Here is a 23532-nt window from a genome sequence, read left to right as displayed (position 1 = left end):
ACAGACAAAGCTAAATCTTTAAGAAATTGAAATTATAACATCATCTTTAGTTATTTAAATCTAAATAGAAGGTCACCAGCTGATTGCAACTTGTGACCAAATTCCACATTTTCTGGTGAGATGGAAGCATCAGTAAACAACAATCATTATCTAACAAGCCCATTTAACAATATGTTAGTTCTAACACTAGGTTAGGCCAACATAATTTATTTTCTCAATCTATGATCATCAGGGCACAAAAAAACTCAAGAATTTGAACATACAGTAAAAAAAGTACTCCCAATAAACACCAAATCACAACGGTTCTCGATTAACCGATAACCGACATTCCGAGAATGTCGGTTATCGGTTCGGTTTCGGTTCCAAATGCTAGCGACGATCGGTTCCTCGGTTAACCGAGAACCGATTAGAACCGCCCAAAACTAATCACGCAGCCCTTCCTTTCCTTTCCTATTCTACTCTCACGGAGCAGCACAGCCTCCTCCACACCACGTAGCCGGCAGTCAATGTTATCAATCTCGTATGGCGGCTTATGGCGGTTTGCCTAAAAACCGCCTCAGGGATATGGCGTATTAGTATGGCGGATATGGCGGTCAAAAATTAAATAAATAAAATAATACTTATATATAATTCAAAAATTAAAAAATATTAAAAATATAACATCTAAAACACTTTAAACAATTAATAAAGCATACTATACCACTCTAACCACCATGTTTCTTGCATAATGCCCTATTCCTAAATGCAGTACACGCGCAATGTTGTCAAATTGTCGGATATGGCAGTGCTATGGCAGCGACATGGTGCTATGGCGTTTCCACCACCGAATGCCATGACATAGCGCCATGGCGCCGCCATATCCGCTATTTGATAACATAGCCGGCATCCCTATTTTCCGGCGCTGTTTCCCTACCCACCGGCCGCTACTGCGACGCTCCGCCACGGACCCGCGCCTCCGCCTTCTCTTCACTCTGGATTTTGGCGTTTTTAGTATAATCACCAGTTCACCACCATTTTCAGAATAAATATTTTTTTACAAACATACAAAACATTAAGAGCAATTGGCGCAAGTGGTTGGCTAGCCGTATTGGCAAGGGATCGAATCCCAGCAACAATGTTTTATTTTTATTTTTAATTCGGTTACATCAGTTAACCGGAACCGAACCTACCCGAATTCGGTTAGGAACCGAACCGAATCCATTTCGGTTCCGGTTCCGGTTCTTCATTTTCGGTCAATTGAGGACTCGGTTAACCGATCGGTCGGTTCAGTTAGAACCGAACCGACCGAATTCTCTGCCCTACTTCAATTCAAGCTTCATACTAACAAGATCAATATATTGGCTATCAAGTGGGAGAGGTGAAATGTCGAAAACAACTCTACATATTTTCACAAAACATGAAATGCAAGTAAAAAGTTTTGCACACATATGACTTACATACTTAACCACTGGATTTTGGCCCTCCTAAGATATGAAAATCTCGTGATTCTTCATGTTTCACGTGGTATATGGTTGGATAGCAGCACTTTGTTGGCAGATCATCTAGCAACTGGTCGAGTACAGGTGGAGTCGTCCTTGTTAGTCCAGCTCTCTTCAACCCCGCATGACTGGATGGGGCGCTCAACGAGGGCGCCTTTTGCTTCTCTTTTGAGGATGGAACAATATTTACCAAACGTCTGCACATTGACATGAAGCCGGAAATCTAGAGAAAACAAGAACTTCATCTCCAATTTGTTAATCTCCATTGTGCTCACGCCTCCCACTCGAGCATAATATGCATTATTGTAGAATCTGGAAAGTTATCAAATCAAATTCTATCAGAAGGGAATCAACAAAGCAATGCAAGCAGTCAAAAGAAGAAGTAATATCTACGTACGCGTCATCCATGAATTTTGCAGCAAGCATTACACTGGTGATTGTGAGCCGGTGAATATTCAGGGAAGTAAGCAATGATTTTGTTTGCTCGATGAATCTATCCATGTATATGTACGCCACAACAAAGCATGAAGAGCTGCAGCACGAATACTTAAAAATCCGATCTATGTATTGTTGAATGCTAAGAGAAGGCGCTCTTAAACCGTGGAATATTGTGATGAAGTCTTTGGTTTGTAAGGTTTCTAGTCTCCTTTCATTTTTCAGCACGGACCTCTCTAGCAATGTCGATAAAAGTGAGAGAATCTGGGGCTTTTCTATGCTCTCTTTTCTGAAGTCCTTCAGCCCCAACACTACATAATCATTAGAGCACACATCTCCATTGGTTTCGAGGGCCAAAGTTCCCATTTTTTGCATACCCTTTGGAGCATATACGCCTCTATCCAGAGGCAAACTATTTATAATACGAGCGGAGCGATGCTGCAAATAATGGATATGAATTAGTAAGAATCCAATTTTCTAAACTGGACTACCTAAGTGCTTAATTTAGAGACTGTATCACGGATGTATCTTATTCTTGCCCAATTTTAAAATACACTACCTATGATTCTTCATACACTCAAAAGTATAAACGACATTCAAGAAACTTGCTGCCCAATCGATACATGCCATTTCACTGCATCAGAGTCCTCATCTTCACTATTTGGAGAACCTCATAAGATGCAGGAAGCGAACAAAAAGTTTGGCAATCTTCTTATCAAATAGCTAAACCTGGATTCGATTTCTTATTTTAAGTTTCCAAACATATGAATAGAACATGAAGAACCATCCTTGCCACCATAGAATTCAAACATAATCCATCTTTGAATTAACAGAAGAGGGATCTAAAGAAGTGAATCCTAAAATTATTATCTCTACTTTTTTCTACCATATCAGCACATTCAAAACATTAGTTCAATCGGATTTTCAACTACACATCTTGCATATTTTGAACAGTTCTTGATAGGGCAAGCAATAACAGATGTACAAAATAATTCATACCAAAATTCTATCAAATGAAAATGTAGACGTTGATTCTGAATCTTGCTATTAAGATAACATCTACTATTATCTGAATCTTGCTAACCATAACAATGAAAACTAATCTATGGTACCCTAATTTCTATCCAATTATTCCTCTTAACTTCAAATCTCAGAGCCATGTTCATGGACTAACAGCCAACACCCACAAATTATTTCAAGAAAACCCAAACAAAAAAAAGCCCCAAAACAAAACGAACAATGATTTAAAAAAAAGCAAAAAAACATAATAATTCGCATCCTCTGTACCAAGATTCAACATCAAGAAACACTCAGAAGTAACAAAAAAATAGAAACAGGAAAATCAAATAAAATACGGAAAGAAGAAATAGAATAAAGAAAAAAACTGACACAAAAGTCTTAAGAGATCTGATGATGCTCCCAGCTTCTACATTTGCGATAGTTGGGCAGCTCTGTTTCTGATCATGTTATTGCTAAATTCAACGATAATATCTTTCTCAAAATGGGGCACCGCTTTCTTTTCTTTTTGTGCATAAAGTAGATTCAGTGAATGAATGGTGAAGCAAGAAAGAGATGCTTGTTCCTTACAAAATTAGGGTAATCTTTTAGGTTACTTCACATGGAAAGTAAATGCATTCTCGCTCAGACAGCATAAAACTTGTTCCGCACCAATTTCACTTTTTTGGCACTTCGTGAGCTTCGAATAGGGATACTCAATGTTCATCCTATATTGCGATTTCATAATTAATTGGTTCATATTTATTTATAATTGAGAGATTATACATTTTCAATACATCCAAACTATTTATGTGTCTTCTATAAATTTTAATTAATCTCACTGAAATTTAATTTAATTCAAATATGCAAAATTGAGAAAACTTTAGTACTCACTCGGTCCCTTTCATGATGTGTACATTCTTAAATGACTGGATTTTAAGTAGAGTAAAAAATTGATTTAATATTTTAATAAAGAGAAAGAGATTTATTTTCAAATATAGAAAAGTTGAACTATTTTTGAAGTGAGAGAGATTCTAAACTGAGACTAAATACAGCCTCCGATATTAAATGCAGTCTCGAAAACTATACTCCTTCCGTCTCCTAAAAATAGAAATTCTTTCTTTTTTTGTTTCGTCCCCTAAGAATAGAAAATTTCTATTAAATGAAATTTATTTCTCTCTAATGATGTGAGACTCATTTTCACTAATACACTTTTCTCTCTATCTCTTTCTCATTGTCTCAATTTTATATTAAAACTCGTACCATTTCAAAAAAATTATTTTTATCTCTTTCTCATTGTCTCAATTTTATATTAAAACTCGTACCATTTCAAAAAAATTATTTTTATCTCTTTCTCATTGTCTCAATTTTATATTAAAACTCGTACCATTTCAAAAAAATTATTTTTAGGGGACGGGGAGAGTACTTAGATATGAGCAAGCCAGAGCGATCTCATCGAATAAGTTAGGACAAGCACCAACAAAATCTATCATTGAAGTTCGTCTTTTTAATTAGCATACTTTAATTTATATTTTATAAATAGATTAGTAATTAAAAATAAATAATTATCGGAGAAGGTATGAGTTGTAGTTTGACAAAAAATTGAGAGAATTAATTATAGAACGGATGATAAGTATAAGTCGGAATACAGGATATAATAGAATTAGAATATGTTTGGTAGAGTCATCTATGTTTGGAATTCTTTGCCTTAGTAAAATATACGGTGAAGAGATATTCTCCGATCACATCATCTAATGCAGGTACATCCTACCTACCTCTCTGTCAACAATAAATCATATGGTATCATAATTTTAAAGACTATTTTAAAAGCAGACTCATATAATACATGAGTGAATGGCACCAAAGGGCCCTGACTTTTCGCCTTGTAACATCAGAGGCCCCTAACTTTTAAAAATACCACCACAGGGATCTGACAAAACATATAATCACAAATCATGTTTTTTCGACCATTAGACCCTCAGGGCCTCTAAGGGCAAAATCGGGCTTTTGCATGGCCGTCAGTGCTGTGTCAGCTGCAGCACTGTTGACGAGACATCGAATTGCAATTGGTGTGACAGGTTGCATTGCTTGTTGTCCCATATTATTTTCACACGCATGAATTGCAATCGGACCTGCATTGAAATTTCACAATTTTTTGCCATTCCAAAACATTTCGCCAGGCTTCTCTATATTTTTTCCCTCCAATTCCACCTTCACTTCATCAATTTGCCATTTCGCCAAAATAATTAGCCTCTGCCTATCGCCTCTGCCTTTCACGCCATTTTAATCCTTTTCATCAATGGCTCCAAAACGGAGACGAAGTGCTGCTGGAGCGTCCTCCGCTCGTATTTCTTCTAGGCGAAAAAAGAAGCCGGCGACGCCATCGTCTTCGTCACAATCACCTCCGGCATCACCTAGACACAGTAGAAGGGGTCGGGGACCGGAGATAATCGACGTAGACCCAGAAACGTGGAGCATTCGCGATCCTCTGCTTGATTTCTTCTATCCGGAAGAAGAATATAGTAAGTTCAAATTTAAAATTGGTTTCAAGGTTTTTGATTGTGATTTAGGGCTCCGAAAATTGGTTGATTTGTGAAACTGTTTTGATGTCCTCGTTTGGGAAATTGTTTGGACTGTGATTTAGGACTTTATATGTGAAAAAAATTGGTTTAAATTTGGACGTTTGCTAACTCTGTACAAACCATAACATGGGACCATCCCGGGATGTTTTCCGTCGGTTTTCATCACGGAGGGTCAATCTTCGAAATCAATGGAAAGAAGAAGTATGTTGGGGGGCAATTGACATTCTTTGACTATTGCTGGATTCGTCAGTTCGATTTCGTAGATCTGGCAGGCATGGTAGTGCGGTTGGGTTACAATAGGAACCTCATATGTGAGTTCTATTACGTTCATCCAACGTACAGTGTTGGTTGTAGTGGCGTGGAAATAGGAGGCTCATTGCTGCCCATAATTGACGATGCACATCTGGGTCCTTTTCTCAAAGTCGCGGCTACTAGCACAAAGCTAGTTCACATATATGTAACTATATTATGTAATTGTACACAGTGCTTAAGCATGTATACTTACTACACTATTAATTGTTGCAGCCTAATGTTTCGAATCCGAGACCAAGCAGTCGGACAAGGACTCATCCTCAGAGATGCGGCCGCCACGGTGATCAAGATTGATGGCCTTTACTTATTAACGTTGGTTTGTTTCGGATGGGTTGAACAATTTGTGTCAGTGATGATATGAATAGTATGATTTGTATGGTATAGACTATTTTGTAACAGACTAGTATTTTGGTGGAAGTAAAGTTCTGTGGAAAAATTTTGGTGGTGGTATTTTTGTGGATAGCGTACGTCGCTTTGTGATTTCAATCATATTTGAGTAACTTCATTTGTGATTTCGGTGATAGTTTGGTAGTATTCATTTGTGTACATGGTTTGTGATTTCAATCATATTTGAGTAACTTCATTTGTGATTTCAGTTTGGTAGTATTCATTTGTGTACATGGTTTGTGATTTCAATCATATTTGAGTAACTTCATTTGTGATTTCAGTTTGGTAGTATTCATTTGTGTACATGGTTTGTGATTTCAGTCATAGTTGTGTAACCTCATTCGTGCTTTCAGACATAAATGAATAGCAACAAAGCAAAGCGTAGTCGATCAGGATTTCAGTTTGTGATTTCAGAAATGAACCACGGAGTGAACACGACATAGCATTGTTATAACAGTAGAAAAATTACAATACATAAGAACAAGATTGTGATTTTTAAGCGTCGGAGAGTTGTTGCCATCTGACCAATTTTCACCGCCAATGCGTCACACTCTTCAGTTTTCATACCCAGTTGTATCTTCAAGTCTTCAAACTCCACGGTTTTCAAGCGCAATTTCTCGTGCAGCACACCTTCGAGTAGAGATTTGCTTCGAAGTTCAGCTTCGAATTGGTCTCGCTCAAGTTTCACTCTCTGAAAATAACTGTCTTGACTTGGGGATAGACTCGCATCAAACCATCGAAAAAACTTGCAGTCATCGTCCTGCATACTAATTTCTCATTAATCTTTATGCCAACAAAATTAATGGACAACACGATCAAAATACATGGTTTTAACCTTCCATATAGGGCAGCGATAGTAACGTCTACCCGGGTTAGCAGTCGTCCTAGATGTAACGAGCTCGGCCTCAAGATCGTGATTACACTTCACAATTTCTGGACGAGGCCAATTCCAATTGAAGCTTGAGCCGAACGATTGAGAAGAAGAAGAAGAAGACGACATTGCGTAACGATCTGAATTCAGTTTGACAATACAAAAATCAAATCGACCAAGAATTGCAAAAATAATTTTCAAATGCCCGACAGTAACCATACAACCAAAAAAAATCAACCAACAATTGCAAAATAAAATTCCAACGGAAATCGCCTAAAACCCACTTTGATACCCTAAATTCAGCAAAATCCAGATGAAAATCCACTAAATTCAAGATCCCGAACGACTGGCGAAGATATGAAATCCCCTAAATTGCCCGATGCCGAAGAAGGTAAAATCGCGTATATTGTTTTGAGAGGGAAATCAGAATTTGAGTAGAACTTGAAAGGGGTAGATGAAACGAAAATGGAAGGAAGAAATAATGAAACATAGTTGAAAAATATAAATGGAATTATGATTACACAGGTTCTTGACAAGACCGCACCTGCAAATGCAGTCATAGGGGTGCAGCCTAATGCAATCAAAAGGTCTAAACTGCCCTTCACCCCATTTGGGCATTTTCGTCCGAAAAATGGCAAAATATACACGATTTGTGATTATATGTTTTGTCAGATCCCTGTGGTGGTATTTTTAAAAGTTAGGGGCCTCTGATGTTACAAGGCGAAAAGTCAGGGCCTTTTGGTGCAGTTCACTCATAATATATTTACAAAAAATCAAAACATTGCATTACAAATTTCGATGATAGAAAAATAAATTATCTCGTTGGATTAAAGGGTAAACTACCTCTCTGTCAACAATAAATCATATCGTATCATAATTTTAAACACTATTTTAAAAAGCAGACTCATATAATATATTTACAAAAAATCAAAACATTGCATTACAAATTTAGATGACAGAAAAATGAATTATCTCGTTGGATTAAAGGGTAAACTATTTGTGGATATTATTGTTAGAATGAAAAGATTGCACAAAATCAATTAGGACGATTTGGGGGAATCAATTTAGGAGATTGATAGCATAATTCAATTAGAATAGGAACCTTCCTTATATACCTTTGTAACAACCTCTATAAGAGGAGATTTGTACAGTGAATGAAATAACACAAAAAAATAATTCTCCCCATGTCTTTAACCTTTGTACCGATTAACATGGTATCATAGCGGGATTTTCTCCTGTGACTCAGAGAAATCTCATCATCGTCTATACCTTTCCCGACCAATTGTAACCAAAACCTGTGAAAAACCAGTAAAGGATGTCAGAATCCGATGAAACCAAAATCGTTACCGACAGCAAGGAGACAGAAGAGTTTGCAAGGATGTTTGCAAACTTCGTGCGCAATAGTTTTGCCATAACAAACACAGACGCGACCAACAAGTCACACAACCCACCGCCGGAGATCGTGGTGGATACCAAGTCACTGGATATCGGCTACAAACTAAACAACGAGAATTACTCGTTGTGGGCAGTATTGATGGAGAGAGCCATCAGTGGCAGGGGAATGATTTCCCACCTCACCGGGCATCCTTCTCCTCCAACAAAGACAGATCCGGCCTTTGCACGGTGGCAACAGGCGGACCACTGTGTCTTCACGTGGTTGGTTCAAAACATTGAACCAAAACTAGTCAGCCGAATATCCAAACACGCAACAACCAAAGAAGTATAGAAGAGCTTGGCCGTAACCTACTCCAGTGGCGAAGATAGGATACAAGTCTACGACCTCCGTCACCGTACGACCACCCTGAAACAGAAAGGTGAAACATTAGAGGAAATCTGGTCTCAATTGCAAGAAATATGGCTAGCCATCGACCAAAAGTCACCAAATCCGATGAAGTATCAGGAAGATGTCGAGATCTACGACAACTGTACCCAAGAAGATAGGGTGTATCAATTACTCACTGCCCTAGATGACAAGTATGAAAGCACGAAGAGGGAAATTCTCAAGATGGAGTCGTTTCCCTCACTGGATGAAGCATACGCAACAATAAGGATGGAGGATGCAAGAATGAACGTTTTACTACCTGCCCAGAATGAAGGAAAGAACGCAATGCAGGGAGTAGGTGCCGGCCTAGCGGTGCGAAGTAGACCGCCTCAATCACAGAGGAGCGGAGGCGGTGGAGGTGGAAACGACTGGAATCGGCGAATGGATGAAGACCGATCCAAAATGGTGTGTACGGTATGTGGCCGAAAAAGACATACCAAGGAGACTTGCTTCGAGGTGATGGGGTTCCCGGAGTGGTGGGAAGCCAAATATGGCCGACCACCGCCACCAAGCTCAAACAGAGGAGGTCAACCGGCACCAGGCAGAGGCGGAGGGCGTGCAGCCGTATCAGTGGCTGGAGACGGAACGCCCGCCACCGTCGGGGGCAACAACGAGGCCGCATCAACTCGAGGCGGCAGCGGCGACCGACGATCGGTGGAGGAGATGAATGGAGGCGGAATCGCCAATGTAAATTTGGCAAGTCGGGTGAGTGACGAAGCAGCGGCGCATACACTAGGTAAATTAGGGCTTGATGCAATTTTGCAATCAAGCCCCTCCATTTTCCAGAAACCATAAATTGCACCCCACAGTTTGCCCCCAGATCCCCCAACTATGCGGAACTTGCAAACGGACCCCAATAATTCCGAAAATATAAGTCAGGCCCCAAATTGTCAAACGATGGACATTGTGGAACTTATTCCGTGTAAAAACCGTTTTGAAATACTCGAAAATTTGTCAACTGCGTGTGCAGTGTCTTCTAGTGAGAAAAAAATGACAGGTGGATCTTTGATTGTGGGGCAACGGATACTATGACCTATGATGCCTCTGACATCATTGAACCCACAAAACCAGAGAAAGCATACGTACAGACAACTAGTGGAGAAGTGTCAAATGTTGAAGGACCCGGGGCAGTAAACATATCATCAACATTAAAATTGTCAAACTGTCTCTATGTCCCGTCTCTATCACATAAACTGTTATCGATCAGCCATGTCACCAGAGAACTAAATTGCTCCTTACTAATGCAGCCCAATTTTTGCCTACTGCAGGATATCAGGACGAAGGAGATTATTGGACGTGGCACTGAGAAGGACATGTTGTACTACGTCGATAAGATAGCTCAAAAAGGAACCGCGTTGCTAACTCAAGGATCTGCGAATCGAGAAGCTTGGTTGTGGCATAGTCATCCCTCTGCAAGTTATTTAAATTTGTTATTTCCCAGTTTTTCCCAGAATTTGCATTGTGAAACCTGTATCTTGGCCAAAAGCCGAAGACAATCCTACCAATTAAGTAATACACGGGTTGAGACTCTGTTTTCTTTAGTGCACTCTGATATATGGGGACCCGCACTAGTGGTGGGGGGACAAGGATTTCGATATTTTTTGCTTTTCATGGATGATTGTACTCGTATGGTGTGGGCTTACTTTATGAAGCATAAGTCTGAGGTTGTATCTCATTTTATACACTTTTGTAAACTTGTGCAAAACCAGTACCAGAAAAATATCCAAACCCTTCGATCTGACAATGGGGAGAATTTGTTAACTCGGGTATGCAAACCTTTTGTAAAGATAATGGAATCCTTCATCAAACCACTTGTCCCCACACACCAGAACAAAATGGTGTAGCCGAAAGGAAAAACCGTATCATCCTAGAAATGACTAGAGCAATGCTTCTCGAATCCCAAACACCGAAACATTTCTGGCCTGAAGCTCTAGCCACTGCAGCCTACTTAGTAAACCGTTTGCCCACCCGAACCTTGAAGTTCAGGACCCCACTTGAAGTTCTCTCAACTCAAGCTAACATTCCACAAGCCTTGACCCTCCGGCCTAGAGTCTTCGGGAGCTCAGTCTTTGTCCATATCCCAAAACATGAACGAACCAAACTCTCGTCGTGTGCTGTGAAATGTGCCTTTGTGGGATATGGGGTAAATCAAAAGGGGTACCGTTGCTATAACCCCAAAACCAAACGAATCCACGTCACAATGAATTGTAATTTCTTGGAGTCAGAATATTTTTTCTACCATCTTAGTGGTCAGGGGGAGAGTAAGAATGATAGTAGAGAGGGAGAGTCCAGAAATAGTGACCCACTAAGTTGGTTGCCATTGCCAAGCTATCTCAATGCGGATCCACCCGAGAAGGTTGTCGGAACCACCGAGCAGGTCTCATTAGAACAACCTGACCAACTCAGTGCCTCGGATCAAGATCCTCCTCTGATATCCAATGTAAGTATTCTCCTTGATTCCGACACTGTTGATTATGATAAATCATCTGGAACTGGTAGTAATGAGGCAGGGGGAGATGAGTCGCAAGGGGTGATCGAAAACAACATCTCCATGGCAGAGGAGGTTGCAGTTGATGAGGATATCGGGCGATATGTGTTGCCCAACCGATCGAATAGGGGAGTTCCGCCGAAAAGGTATTCCCCGGAACGAATTGGCAAAAACACACGCTATGCAATAGCGAACAGTGCCGTCAGTCGTTTGTCTGAGATGGCACGGGCATTTGAAACAGCATTGTGTGAGGAGGAAGAGTTACCATACTCAGCGGAGGAGGCAATGAAGCACAAACACTGGATGGAAGCCATGCAGAAGGAAATGGATGCCCTAGCTCGAAATCAGACGTGGGATAAGAGCAAGCTACCGGAGGGAGTAAGGCCAATTGGGTGCAGATGGGTGTTCACGATTAAGAGGAGACCGGACGGTTCCATTGAAAGGTATAAATCACGGCTGGTAGCGAAGGGATATACTCAGACATATGGCGTGGACTATGCAGAAACCTTTTCTCCAGTTGCGAAAATGAACACAATAAGAGTTCTTCTGTCGGTTGCAACTAATCAGGATTGGCCGCTTTACCAGTTTGATGTCACGAACGCTTTCCTGCATGGGGAATTGAAAAAAAAAGTTTATATGGAGGCACCACCGGGTTTTACACAAGGGTTTGAAAAAGGAGAAGTCTGTCATTTGAAGAAGACATTGTATGGGTTAAAACAGTCGCCCAGAGTATGGTTTGGGAGGTTCACTGATGCTATGACTTCGTATGGATTCCACCAGAGTCACTCGGATCATACATTGTTCATAAAAAGGCAAGAAGGGAAAGTAACATGTTTGATCATTTATGTCGACGATATGATTATTACTGGTGATGATGCAGAAGAAATCAAGAAGCTGAGAGATAATTTGTTTAAGGAATTCGAGATGAAAGATCTGGGCGACCTCAAATATTTCTTAGGGATTGAAGTGCTGAGATCCAAAGGGGGAATATTCTTGAGGCAGAAAAAGTACATTCTCGACATCCTTGCGGAAACTGGACTACTAGAGTGCAAGCCCCCTGACACACCAATTGTGGTGAATCATGGGCTGAAGATCGTGGAAGGTGCTGAACTGGCAGATCGTGGTAGGTATCAGCGTTTAGTTGGGAAACTCATTTATCTTTCTCATACTAGACCAGATATTGCCTACGTAGTGGGAATTGTGAGTCAGTTCATGCATTTGCCACAAGTTGATCATATGGAAGCTGCGCTGAGAATTGTAAAGTACTTGAAAGGAACTGTTGGTCATGGAGTGCTATTCAAAAAGGTAGGACATTTAGAGATAAATGGGTATACGGATGCAGACTGGGCCGGCAATCCAGTAGATAGACGGTTACTTCACCTTTGTTGGAGGAAACTTGGTGACTTGGAAGAGCAAGAAGCAAAAGGTGGTGGCATTGTCCAGTGCGGAGGCAGAATTCAGAGGAGTCAAAAGCAGGTTGACGGAATTACTCTGGCTAAGAAGGTTGATGGTAGAGATTGGCTTTCAATCCCAGAAAAGCCAACTGTATTGTGACAATAAGGCAGCAATAAGCATTGCTGAAAATCCGGTGCAACATGACAGAACCAAACACGTGGAAGTCGACAGACACTTCATCAAGGAGAAAATTGAGAAAGGAATCGTGGAATTCCCGTTTGTAAGGTCAGAAGATCAGCTGGCGGATATTCTCACCAAAGCCGTCAGTTCTAGGAATTTTGAAGAGGTGTTAAGCAAGCTAAGTATTGGTGAACCCCACTACTAAGCTTGAGGGGAAGTGTTAGAATGGAAAGATTGCACAAAATCAATTAGGACGATTTGGGGGAATCAATTTAGGAGATTGATAGCATAATTCAATTAGAATAGGAACCTTCCTTGTATACCTTTGTAACAACCTCTATAAGAGGAAATTTGTACCGTGAATGAAATAACACAAAAAATAATTCTCCCCATGTCTTTTAACTTTTGTACATATCAACAATTATTTATACCCACGTCAAAACAACATGATTTTGTTATTTATCAAGTTGATTATCATGCGGTCACCAAATTTAGCTGTGGGGGTGTAGATTGAACTTTTTTTCAATTTTGGAGGATTTTTTAAAAGTGAAAAATGTGAATTGATATTTTCTCTAATTAAAATATTCAAAAAGTTGGAAGTAAAGTACAAACCATGAATATGATTAAGCCAATTAAAAATATAAAGCCTCATAAATTATTTGACAATCCAACAACATATTGAATTAGTAGCGATCGATAAAAAATTGTCTTAAATTCAGCTATTGGTAAATTCATCATAACTTAGAAAATAATGTATGTATGGATAACTACGATTCGTGATTGAGATAGGTAGAAAATGAGAGAAGCATAATGGGGTGATTAGATTCACACAATTTTTGAGGTGATTAGCCTCTAATACTAAGAGTGGCCTGTCCACTATAATATTTGGATGAAAAACTGTCAATCACTTCTACTTTGTTATAAATTGGAACAGTCGCTCCACTGATCAGTTTTCTTAATTATCGAATTGGACATCAAATTTTATTTGTTAAATACCATGAAACTCATGAACATATTCGTATTTAATCTTTTTTTAAATAAATTATTTTATTGACGATAACATAATGATTTTATTGAGTTAAGATACTCGTTATATATGATAGAAATATAAGTAATACTTAATTAAAAGTTATATACTAATAAATTTAAGACAAGGACTTTAATGCTCTCGTTCTCACAATGCTGAATCCCACCCTCTATCCCCTTCAGCCTCCTCCTCAGTCCTCCCCATCCTTCCCCGCCACCTTCGTCACCGCTTGCGATGCACTCCATCTATAACATTAAAAAATACTTAAAACATTTACCTTTATTGTCTCTTTTTTAACTCACAACATAACACTATACATAACTCCGTGTCAAAAAATAAATGTTTCATAAATTTAATAGAACGGATGGGAGTAATTGATTTTGCGCAAACTGTGAGAGAGCTATTAGATATTCCATTTAATCTAAGTAGTAAGAGCATCACAATGGCGGCGAGCAGACCGGCTAGCCGATCTCCGGCGCTCGCCGGTTCGCTCACCAAACCATTGTTACCGGCGAGCGCCATTTCGGCGGAAAAATCGGCGAGCGCACGCCGATTCGCGAGCGCTGGGCGATGTGCTTGCCGGTCCGCTCGCCGCCATTGCAGGCTCCGGACCGACGAGCGATCGGCGAGCGATTTTTTTTTTAAATTAATGTATTTTTTTAATGTACTTTTTTTTTTAATTTAAATAATATTATTGAATTTTCGCGTATCTGTGTCGTAAATTTAATTCTGTATTTTGTGTGATTGTCAATTATTTGTTTTATATAATTAGGAGTGATGTGGCTAGGCTATTACTGGGCTATTTGTTTGTTCTGATGATATGACAGGAGGATTTTTAATGCTGATGATGTGGCAGGAGGAGTTTCTGACTGGGTTATGGCTGGGCTATTGCTGGGCGAAAGCCATTATGGGCCTCACAATGACCGTTGATTTGGGCTAAGGCCATCCGCAATGGGCGGACGATGGCACGCCCGATGGCGCGCATCGTCCGCGCCATTCATCGTCCGCCCCCACTGTGGGTGTGTGGCATAAGCCGCGGACGATAGTCGCGGCCTATGCTTCGGGCGCGACTTAAACCGCGGACGATGGCCATCGTCCGCTCCATTGCGGACGTCGCGGACGATGGCCATCGTCCGCGATATCGTCCGCCCCATTGTGAAGGCCGCGGACGATGGCACGCGGTTTCGTTTTTTTATATAAATCTCGTTTCTCATTCAGTTGTGCATACGAACATATCGACTATCTCTCAACATATTCTCTCTCAACATCCAACGAAAATGAATCCCGTCGAAGACACCAATAGTTCTAGTTCGTCTGATTCCGGTCGTTCGATTGACGAAGCATTAGATGCAACCGTTGAAGAGGCCATGGCGGCATGCTATTCGCAAATGCAGCGCGAGAAGGCGGCGGCTGAGCAAGTCCATCGTCGTATTCGACATAGGACGTATGTCCGACGCAACCACGAGGAAGCTCACAGGCGTCTGGTTGAAGACTATTTTGCCGATCAACCACGTTGGGGCCCAACTGTGTTCCGCCGCCGGTTTCGAATGTCAAGGTACCTTTTTCTCAGCATTGTTCGTACATTGTCTTCACGTGAAGAATACTTCACGTTTCGGGAGGACGGCATCGGGAAACCCGGCCTTACACCATTGCAAAAGTGCACGACTGCTATTCGTCAGTTGACATACGGCACCACGGCAGAACTTTTTGACGAGTACCTCCACCGTGGGGAGACTACAGGCCGCGAGTGTCTGAAGTACTTTTGTCTAGGGATAGTAGAGGCCTATGGCGACACATATTTGCGCAAGCCGACAGCCATTGATTGCCAGGGTCTGATGCAGATGCACGAGAGGGCGCACGGGTTTCTTGGGATGCTCGGGAGCATCGACTGTATGCACTGGTAGTGGAAGAACTGTCCGACGACGTGGAGAGGCCAATTCACAAGTGGATACAAGGGCAGCCACCCGACGATGATCCTCGAAGCCGTCGCTGACTATCGGCTTTGGATCTGGCAAGCTTACTTCGGCGTAGCAGGGTCGAACAAAGACATCAACGTCCTCAACTCGTCCACCCTCTTCACCGACCAATGTAACAGCAACGGCCGGCCATAGAGTTCACTGCCAACAGACGCCAATACCATATGGGGTACTACTTAGCCGACGGCATCTACCCACGGTGGCCAATTTTCCTAAAGACGGTCAGCTGCCCGATTGGTGAGAAGAGGGTTTTATTTGCGCAAAAGCAAGAGGCGGCACGGAAGGATGTAGAGCGGGCATTGGGGGTGCTCCAATCACGGTGGGTAATTGTGAAAGGCCCAGCTCGTTTCTGGTACAAGGAAGTCATCCCCGATGTCATATATGCGTGCATAATCATGCACAACATGATAGTCGAGAGTGAAGGCGGAAGCATCACCGATTGGAATGACGACGACCGTGCATCTAGCTCTGCCAGCACATCGACCGAGACACCCGATAGAGGGTTACCGTTAGGTTTCGATGAGGTTTTATCTAGGCAGGCCTCAATGCGCAACCAATAGGAGTATGCGCAGCTCATGAGCGACATGATTGAAGAAGTGTGGGCTCGTAACCGCCGTCGCTGAGTTTGCGTTTTTTATTATTTCGCATTGTAATATATTAATTTTTATTAAATGAATGAAGTTTTTAAAATTCGTATTTTAAATGTATTTTAGTTTTTTTAATTCGTATGTATTTTGTAAATATTACAAAATTGATGATGTGGCGCGCCATATGGCGCCCCACTGCAAGTGGAGAAGGAGGAGGATAAAAATGCTGACGTGGCGCGCCATAGGGTGCGCCTTAGGGCGCCCCACTGCTAATGGTCTAAGAGTAAATCTCAACTAAATCTTGTGAATCTGTAAATTTGTCCATAGCGGGAGATATTATAGCTCTCTTTCTCAAGGCGCGCCTTAGGGCGCCCCACTGCTGATGGTCTATGAGTAAATCTCAACTAAATCTTGTGAATCTGTAAATTTGTCCATAGCGGGAGATATTATAGCTCTCTTTCTCAAGGCGCGCCTTAGAGCGCCCCACTGCTGATGGTCTATGAGTAAATCTCAATTAAATCTTGTGAATCTGTAAATTTGTCCATAGCGGGAGATATTATAGCTCTCTTTCTCAAGGCGTACCTTAGGGCGCCCCACTGCTGATGGTCTAAGAGTAAATCTCAACTAAATCTTGTGAATCTGTAAATTTGTCCATAGCGGGAGATATTATAGCTCTCTTTCTCTCTCTAAATTAAATTTACACTCCTCTGTAGACTATAAATTTATTACTCTCGCATTTTCAATTTCCACTACTCCTTTGGATCTCTCGCTCCTCCTTGTTCGCCGCATTTCTCCCTTCTTGTCAATCGGTAATTTCCCCTTTTTATGTTTTATTTTTATTTTAATTTTTGATGCACAGATTGACTTTTGTTTTTCTAAACGCCTCCTGCATTTTGGTATATCTGAATTCGTATGTTGCGCTACAAGAATACTACTGCTTACTGTTTATTGAGTTTTATTTATGATTTTCGAAGTCCGATTTGTTTGCTCTTCTTTTGTTGCATTTATCATTTTGAGTTGAGTTTACTTTTAGGGTTCAGCGATAGTTATAAGTTATAACTGTGTGTTGTGTTGGAGTTTGTGTGGAATTTCACCTTCTTAATTTTATGTATAGATAAGAGTCTTAACATCATTGGATTTCAATAGGTTGTTTTGATATGGAAGTTCCCACATTGTCTGTGAAAATGTGGCCCATAAGCCAAAGCACAAGACTGAAACTTGTTGAGCGAATGGCAAAGAATCTTGTGACTCCCTCCATTTGGTCTAGAAAGTATGGTCTTCTCAGTCAAGAAGAAGCTGAAGAGGATGCCAAGCGAATAGAGGCTGCAGCTTTTGCTACAGCAAACCAACATTTCACGCAGGAACCGGATGGAGATGGAAGTTCAGCAGTGCAGCTATATGCCAAGGAATCCAGTCGCCTCATGATTGATGTTATTAAACGTGGACCGGTTGCGAAAGCAGATGCGGAGCTTGGTATATTGGCCAAAATAAAAGAATGTGATGGGACTACTTTTGATATATCAGGAGATCCAAGAAAAGTAATTGATGGAGAGGAAGCTGAGATACTGTTGAAACTCTTGACGGAGCCTGGAAGGAGATATACTAAGATATGTTTTAGTAACACGAGTTTTGGGCGGGAGGCTGCACTAATTGCTCAACCAATATTATCATCCATGAAGGATCATTTAATTGAAGTAGACCTATCAGATATTGTTGCTGGAAGGCCTGAGGAGGAAGCTCTTGAAGTCATGGAAATGTTTTCATCAGCGCTTGAAGGTTCTAAACTTCACTCTCTTAACTTGTCCTACAATGCATTGGGTGAGAAAGGTATCAGGGCTTTTGGTGCACTTTTAAAGTCCCAGCATGATCTGGAGGAGCTTTATCTGATTAATGATGGCATCTCAGAGGAGGCTGCAATGGCAGTTCATGAGTTACTTCCTTCTACTGATAAACTAAAGGTCCTTCATTTTCATAACAACATGACTGGAGATGAAGGGGCAATAGCTATAGCTAAGATAGTGAGTAAATCCCCCCTTCTAGAGGATTTTCGATGTTCATCTACTAGGGTTGAATCTGAGGGAGGTATTGCCCTAGCTACAGAACTTGGATCATGTACTCACTTAAAGAAGCTTGATCTGCGAGACAATATGTTTGGCGTTGATGCTGGGTTGGCTTTAAGCAAGGTGTTATCTGAATTTTCAAATCTATCCGAAATTTACCTCAGTTATCTGAATTTAGAGGATGAGGGTTCTATTGCTATTTGGAATGCTCTGAAAGAGTCTGCCCCATCTCTAGAAGTTTTGGATATGGCAGGAAATGAAATCACTGCTAGAGCTGCTCCAGTTCTTGCTTCCTTTATAGCTTCCAAACAGTTTCTTACTAAACTAAACTTGGCTGAGAATGAATTGAAGGATGAGGGTGCTATCTTGATTGCCAAGGCGCTGGAGGAGGGTCATGGTCAATTATGTGAAGTAGATATGAATACCAATATGATAAGAAGGGCTGGTGCCAGGTGCTTGGCCCTGGCTGTCATAAGTAAGCCCAGCCTTAAGTTGCTAAACATCAACGGCAATTACATATCTGATGAAGGGATTGATGAGGTGAGAGATACATTCAAGAATTGCCCCACTGTTTTGGGTCCTTTGGATGAGAATGATCCAGATGGAGAGGATTATGATGAAGAGGAAGAACAAGATGGTCATATTGAACACGAGCTGGAATCCAAACTTAAGGGCCTCGAAATCAAACATGAAGACTGAGACGCGTGCAGCAGTGATCAGCTTAGTATTGCTTCTACATGTGTCTTTTTAGGCTGTTAGTGTTCTTTGTATGATTATTGGTTAACATATCATTTGTGTCGGTTAGAAACAAATGCCACCCTTTTCCTGACAAAAACTATCTCTTTATGTTTCCTAAAGTTTTGCATCTAGTCTACAGATGCTGTTTCTAATTTTCTTGGAGTTTGGCAAAGTTTGATCATTCTATTGATTGCTTTCTGCAGAATGAATCGGTGTTTGTTACAACCAAGATTGTAACCCTTGAATTGCCAAGTTTTATCAACTGCTACTAGTTTTATTTACTTGATTCTATGTCATTTCCTTTGTTATCAGTCTGCTCCGTCGTTTGGACTGGGTATGTATCAGGTGCTTTTCTAACAAAGGATTTTCTCCAAGGAATTATATATCGGGTAATTTTATAATTCATGGAATGTTCTTGGTACAATTGTTCTATCAGTCAGTATCCAACTCCTGGTTATTTATTTCTGTGCCAGTGACATAAAATAAAGGACAATAATGAAAACTCTAAAAAGGGTTTGGTTTTGGCAAAACTGCTGTTTTTATATAGTACTTCCAAATTTGAGTTCAACTGTTTTATTTTGGTTATGTTTTGTCATATTTCAGTTTGTGTTTCCCTTTTACGGCTGTTGTGTGTTATGCTTCTTATGTGGACATATTAGTGAGTGCATTCAGTGGAGCAGCCTTTCACTTCGTATCAGAATTGTCTGAATCATTTAGTTGCATCTCTACCCCCACACCGGATTGGCAAGAAATAGAGAGCAAGGAATATTCAAGTACAGAGGCGAAGTTCCTAACGAAGATAAAAGTTCATTTTTCCACAAAAATATCCAAAGATTAGAGCATTGTACTTATTCCGAAAAATTGGCTCTTGCTTCCCCAAATTAACAGGCATGCTGTTTATTTACCAGTTGCTTGGGAAACAGTTATCATACTGTGACAGGTACTTTGAGTGCTGCTAGAATCTTGTCATCTAACTCAAATTTAATCTCTTTCTTGTCTCTTCCAATCTTAACATACTCTTCGTATCGCTCCTTCAAGTCCTCAGGAAGGTTTGATGTGCCTCTCCATCCAAGAATTGCCTTTGCAGCTCGTGGCTCCGCGTAGAAATGCTGCAGTGAGTGTACAATACCCATTAATGCAAAATATCAAATTTTCTTAAATAGAAATATCATGTCGCCAATAGCATAATTCATTTCTTGATCTATGTGAAATGCCTAACTTAAGGATAGCTTATTTTCATTGATTTGCAGTTTGTATATGCTTTGTTGAGTAACTTCAGGTGTTATAACAGTTCAACATACCATGTTGCGGAATGGAAACGCTTTCTTTGCATCAACACCCACTGCTTTCGGATCATAATGCACTATCTCCACGGGTAGTCCTGCAGCTTTAGCGCATAGCTTTGCCATTCCATCAAGTGTCACGGCGCGGTCACTCACACAGTTGAAGATGTTACCCTTTGCAGCATCCGGCTTTTCAACAGCCGCAGTGAGCATAGATGACAGGTCTCTCACGTGAGAGATATTGCTTAACTGCATCCCAGAGCCAGGGATCAGGACTGGTCTGCCTCTAACAATGCCTGTCAAGAATCGAGCGCAGGCCCTTCAAAACACCGCCTAAAGAGCAGAATATATGCAGGTATGCATCACAACAACCATGGCCTTCTGGTTTTCTTGATCTCAGAAATTGTGGATAAAATGATGCAAGAACTATTCATTTGTATAAAGATTGTATGCTTACGGTCGAAGAACCATTCCTCGCAATCCTTGTTGTTTCCAGAGCCAATCATGTACTGTGGGCGGAACGATGACCAGTTATCGAAAGTGTCTGAGAGGTATTTCTCAACTCCAACATGACCAGCGTCACCTTTCACAGCATCCTATTTAGGAAAAAATTGAACTTTTATGCTTAAAAAATCTCACCTATATCAGATGTAAGTGTGTGATAACATACCCCTTCAATATGAGGAGGTTCATCTGTTTGCTTGTAAATCCCAGCACTGCTAATGAACAGGAATTGCTTTACCCCAATGCTCTTGCTCCAATCTATTACAGGCCTATATATTAACAGGTAATGATATTTATTATTTATATATTTCTCGGAAATGGAAAATCAAGAATGACAATAGAGTTCATTTACATATAATCAAGATGTGCATGAATGTTGAGTGATGAGATGCAAACCTCACTGCATCCAAATCCTTGCCATTGTTATCTAAAACCACGTCAAATGCAGCGCCTTCTAGAACCTTCCCGATGTCTGCTGGATCCCCCCAAACTGTCTTGCCACCACCACTCACAATCTCCTGCACACACCATTTATGTTACATAACATAGTACTATTATTTTTCCTCATAAATCTTATGAAATGTGATGTTGGTTCTTTTCTTAACTGAGAATCTGTTGAACGGCGGCTTCTTCATCTTGTCAGAGGCTTCCTCGCCCACAGTCAGGACCGTGACACTGTGCCCGGAAGCAAGAAGCTCCTTGGCGAAGTAGAAGCCGATGACTGCATGGCCGCCACTGTTGGTGTTGACGATGAGCACATTCTTCTTCTCTGCCTTGATGGTGAATGATAATGAAGAAGCAGCTGTTTTGGGAGTTTTTGAGGAAAGTGGAAGGAAAGATGGAGAAATGGAGAGGGATGATGAGAGAGAGTGACGTGGACTGGATGAGAGGGAGAGACGGATGAGAGGTGAGAGAGAGGAAGATGAGAGAGAGGAGAAGGAGAAGGAGAGGAGAGAGGATGAGGTTGAAGCTACTGCAGTAGCCATTGAGCAGCTCTGCACACTGGTTTTTTCTTTGGTTTCTTGATGATTGCTGTTGTGAGAACCAGAGCTGCTCAGTTTCAATATATAGTTACTAAATTAAATGGAATTTGGGATTTTATTTGATGATTGAAAAATCTATTTTGTTTTGTGGTCTTTTTCTCATTCATGATGGAAGGTGGGATATATGTGGTCTATATCGAATTCAATAACTTCATCAATATTTTTGTCATTTTTTGTTCAATAAAAACTATAATCACTACCAAGTATACCTAACTTATTTAATCCTAAATTTAATTTTATCTATCAAACTACAAACATAAAACCTTATCGCCGAAATCTTAACTCCTATCAAAGTTTCTTTTCTTTTTTTTTATCTTATCATATTTTATCCCAAGTTCCCAACCACCAAATGTAGCTTTCTAGTTCATGTCCAACATTTGATTTCTGCTTTAGACCTTATTGACACACCTATGTTTTAAACACAATTTTCATTTCTTAATCGAAATCTTTGTATCAGAATTTTAGAAGATAGTTTTGGTCACTTTTGTACCCCTACTACATAAATATTTATCTTTTGTTTTATCTCTCTTTTCATATTATCCCAATCAACATATAATTTGATGCAGTATATAAGTACTAATTACTCATATCGTTTGGGTGTATTTGGCTAATAAGTTGTTAAATATCCCCAAAAGCTTACAAGCAAACAATTTTTTTCTAACTTACATGATTCCATATATTCAATTTACAATTATTCTCTAAATTATAAGATTAATATCTAAATTAAACCATTTTGTAAATTATTAAAAGACTAAAGTCCAAATTTGATCTCTTATATTTACTCTAAAAAAATTTGGTCCTATATTAAGTGTGTTACTATTGGGTACCGAACAATATGTTTTGATCCATAATTGATAAAGTTGAAATGCAAACACTTTGCCTAAAAAGAATATACTACTGTACATATGATAATTTTGATTTTCCAGCTTTGGCAAGTAGGTCGATTGATTGAGGATATCCTCTGTTGATTTCAGTAGCTTCAACTTGTATATTTAAATGCAAAGTATTTGTATTTAAATTTGCTCCGTATAAAACATCACGTAGCACCAAAAGCTTATTTGACAGAAAGGAAAGTACACAATTTATTTCTTTGTACAATAATTGATAATGCAAAAGCTTATGTGACAGTTATGTAAAAGCATGTGCTTTCCCAATATAAACACTTATGCTAGAGGGTTCGCACATTGTAGAAAACCTTTAAGGGAACCCATAGTGGGGCGGACGATAGGCCGCCCGATGCCTCGGGCGCGCCATCGTCCGCCACTGTGGGTGCGCAGACGATGGACGATGCATCGTCCTCGCCCGACAGATAGTCCGCGGAGGAAGCGTGGACGATAGGGCATCGTCCGCCCACTGTGGGCGACGCGG

General features: G+C 40.5%; 3 protein-coding genes across 5 annotated transcripts; 1 reads left to right on the top strand and 2 right to left on the bottom strand.

The window, feature by feature from the left end:
- Positions 1–1314: 1314 nt before the first annotated feature.
- Positions 1315–3630, bottom strand: LOC121762329 (cyclin-P3-1-like). Of its 3 annotated transcripts, none has more exons than XM_042158171.1 (3): positions 3305–3630; positions 1876–2351; positions 1315–1790 (listed from the first exon to the last, which is right to left on the bottom strand). In XM_042158171.1, exons 2-3 carry the CDS (start codon positions 2286–2288, stop codon positions 1538–1540), a joined length of 666 nt encoding a protein of 221 aa, XP_042014105.1. In that variant the 5' UTR covers positions 2289–2351; positions 3305–3630; the 3' UTR covers positions 1315–1537. The 3 variants fall into 3 exon arrangements, with proteins under 3 accessions (XP_042014105.1, XP_042014107.1, XP_042014106.1); XM_042158173.1 differs by having other exon boundaries at positions 3501–3624; XM_042158172.1 differs by lacking the exon at positions 3305–3630 and adding an exon at positions 2473–3286.
- Positions 3631–17202: 13572 nt separating this feature from the next.
- On the top strand, positions 17203–19615 carry LOC121762118 (RAN GTPase-activating protein 1-like). Its single transcript, XM_042157895.1, has 2 exons — positions 17203–17345; positions 17683–19615. The coding sequence occupies exon 2, from the start codon at positions 17694–17696 to the stop codon at positions 19293–19295; it is 1602 nt and encodes a 533-aa protein (XP_042013829.1). The 5' UTR covers positions 17203–17345; positions 17683–17693; the 3' UTR covers positions 19296–19615.
- Positions 19616–20022: 407 nt separating this feature from the next.
- Positions 20023–22175, bottom strand: LOC121762119 (chloroplast stem-loop binding protein of 41 kDa a, chloroplastic-like). Its single transcript, XM_042157897.1, has 6 exons — positions 21727–22175; positions 21518–21639; positions 21288–21390; positions 21075–21213; positions 20636–20913; positions 20023–20443 (listed from the first exon to the last, which is right to left on the bottom strand). The coding sequence occupies exons 1-6, from the start codon at positions 22105–22107 to the stop codon at positions 20261–20263; spliced, it is 1206 nt and encodes a 401-aa protein (XP_042013831.1). The 5' UTR covers positions 22108–22175; the 3' UTR covers positions 20023–20260.
- Positions 22176–23532: the final 1357 nt, after the last annotated feature.

The sequence above is a fragment of the Salvia splendens genome, chromosome 13 (genome assembly GCF_004379255.2).
Source record: "Salvia splendens isolate huo1 chromosome 13, SspV2, whole genome shotgun sequence".
In the NCBI taxonomy this organism is placed as follows: Eukaryota; Viridiplantae; Streptophyta; class Magnoliopsida; order Lamiales; family Lamiaceae; genus Salvia; species Salvia splendens.
This window is presented reverse-complemented; position numbering and strand designations above follow the sequence as displayed.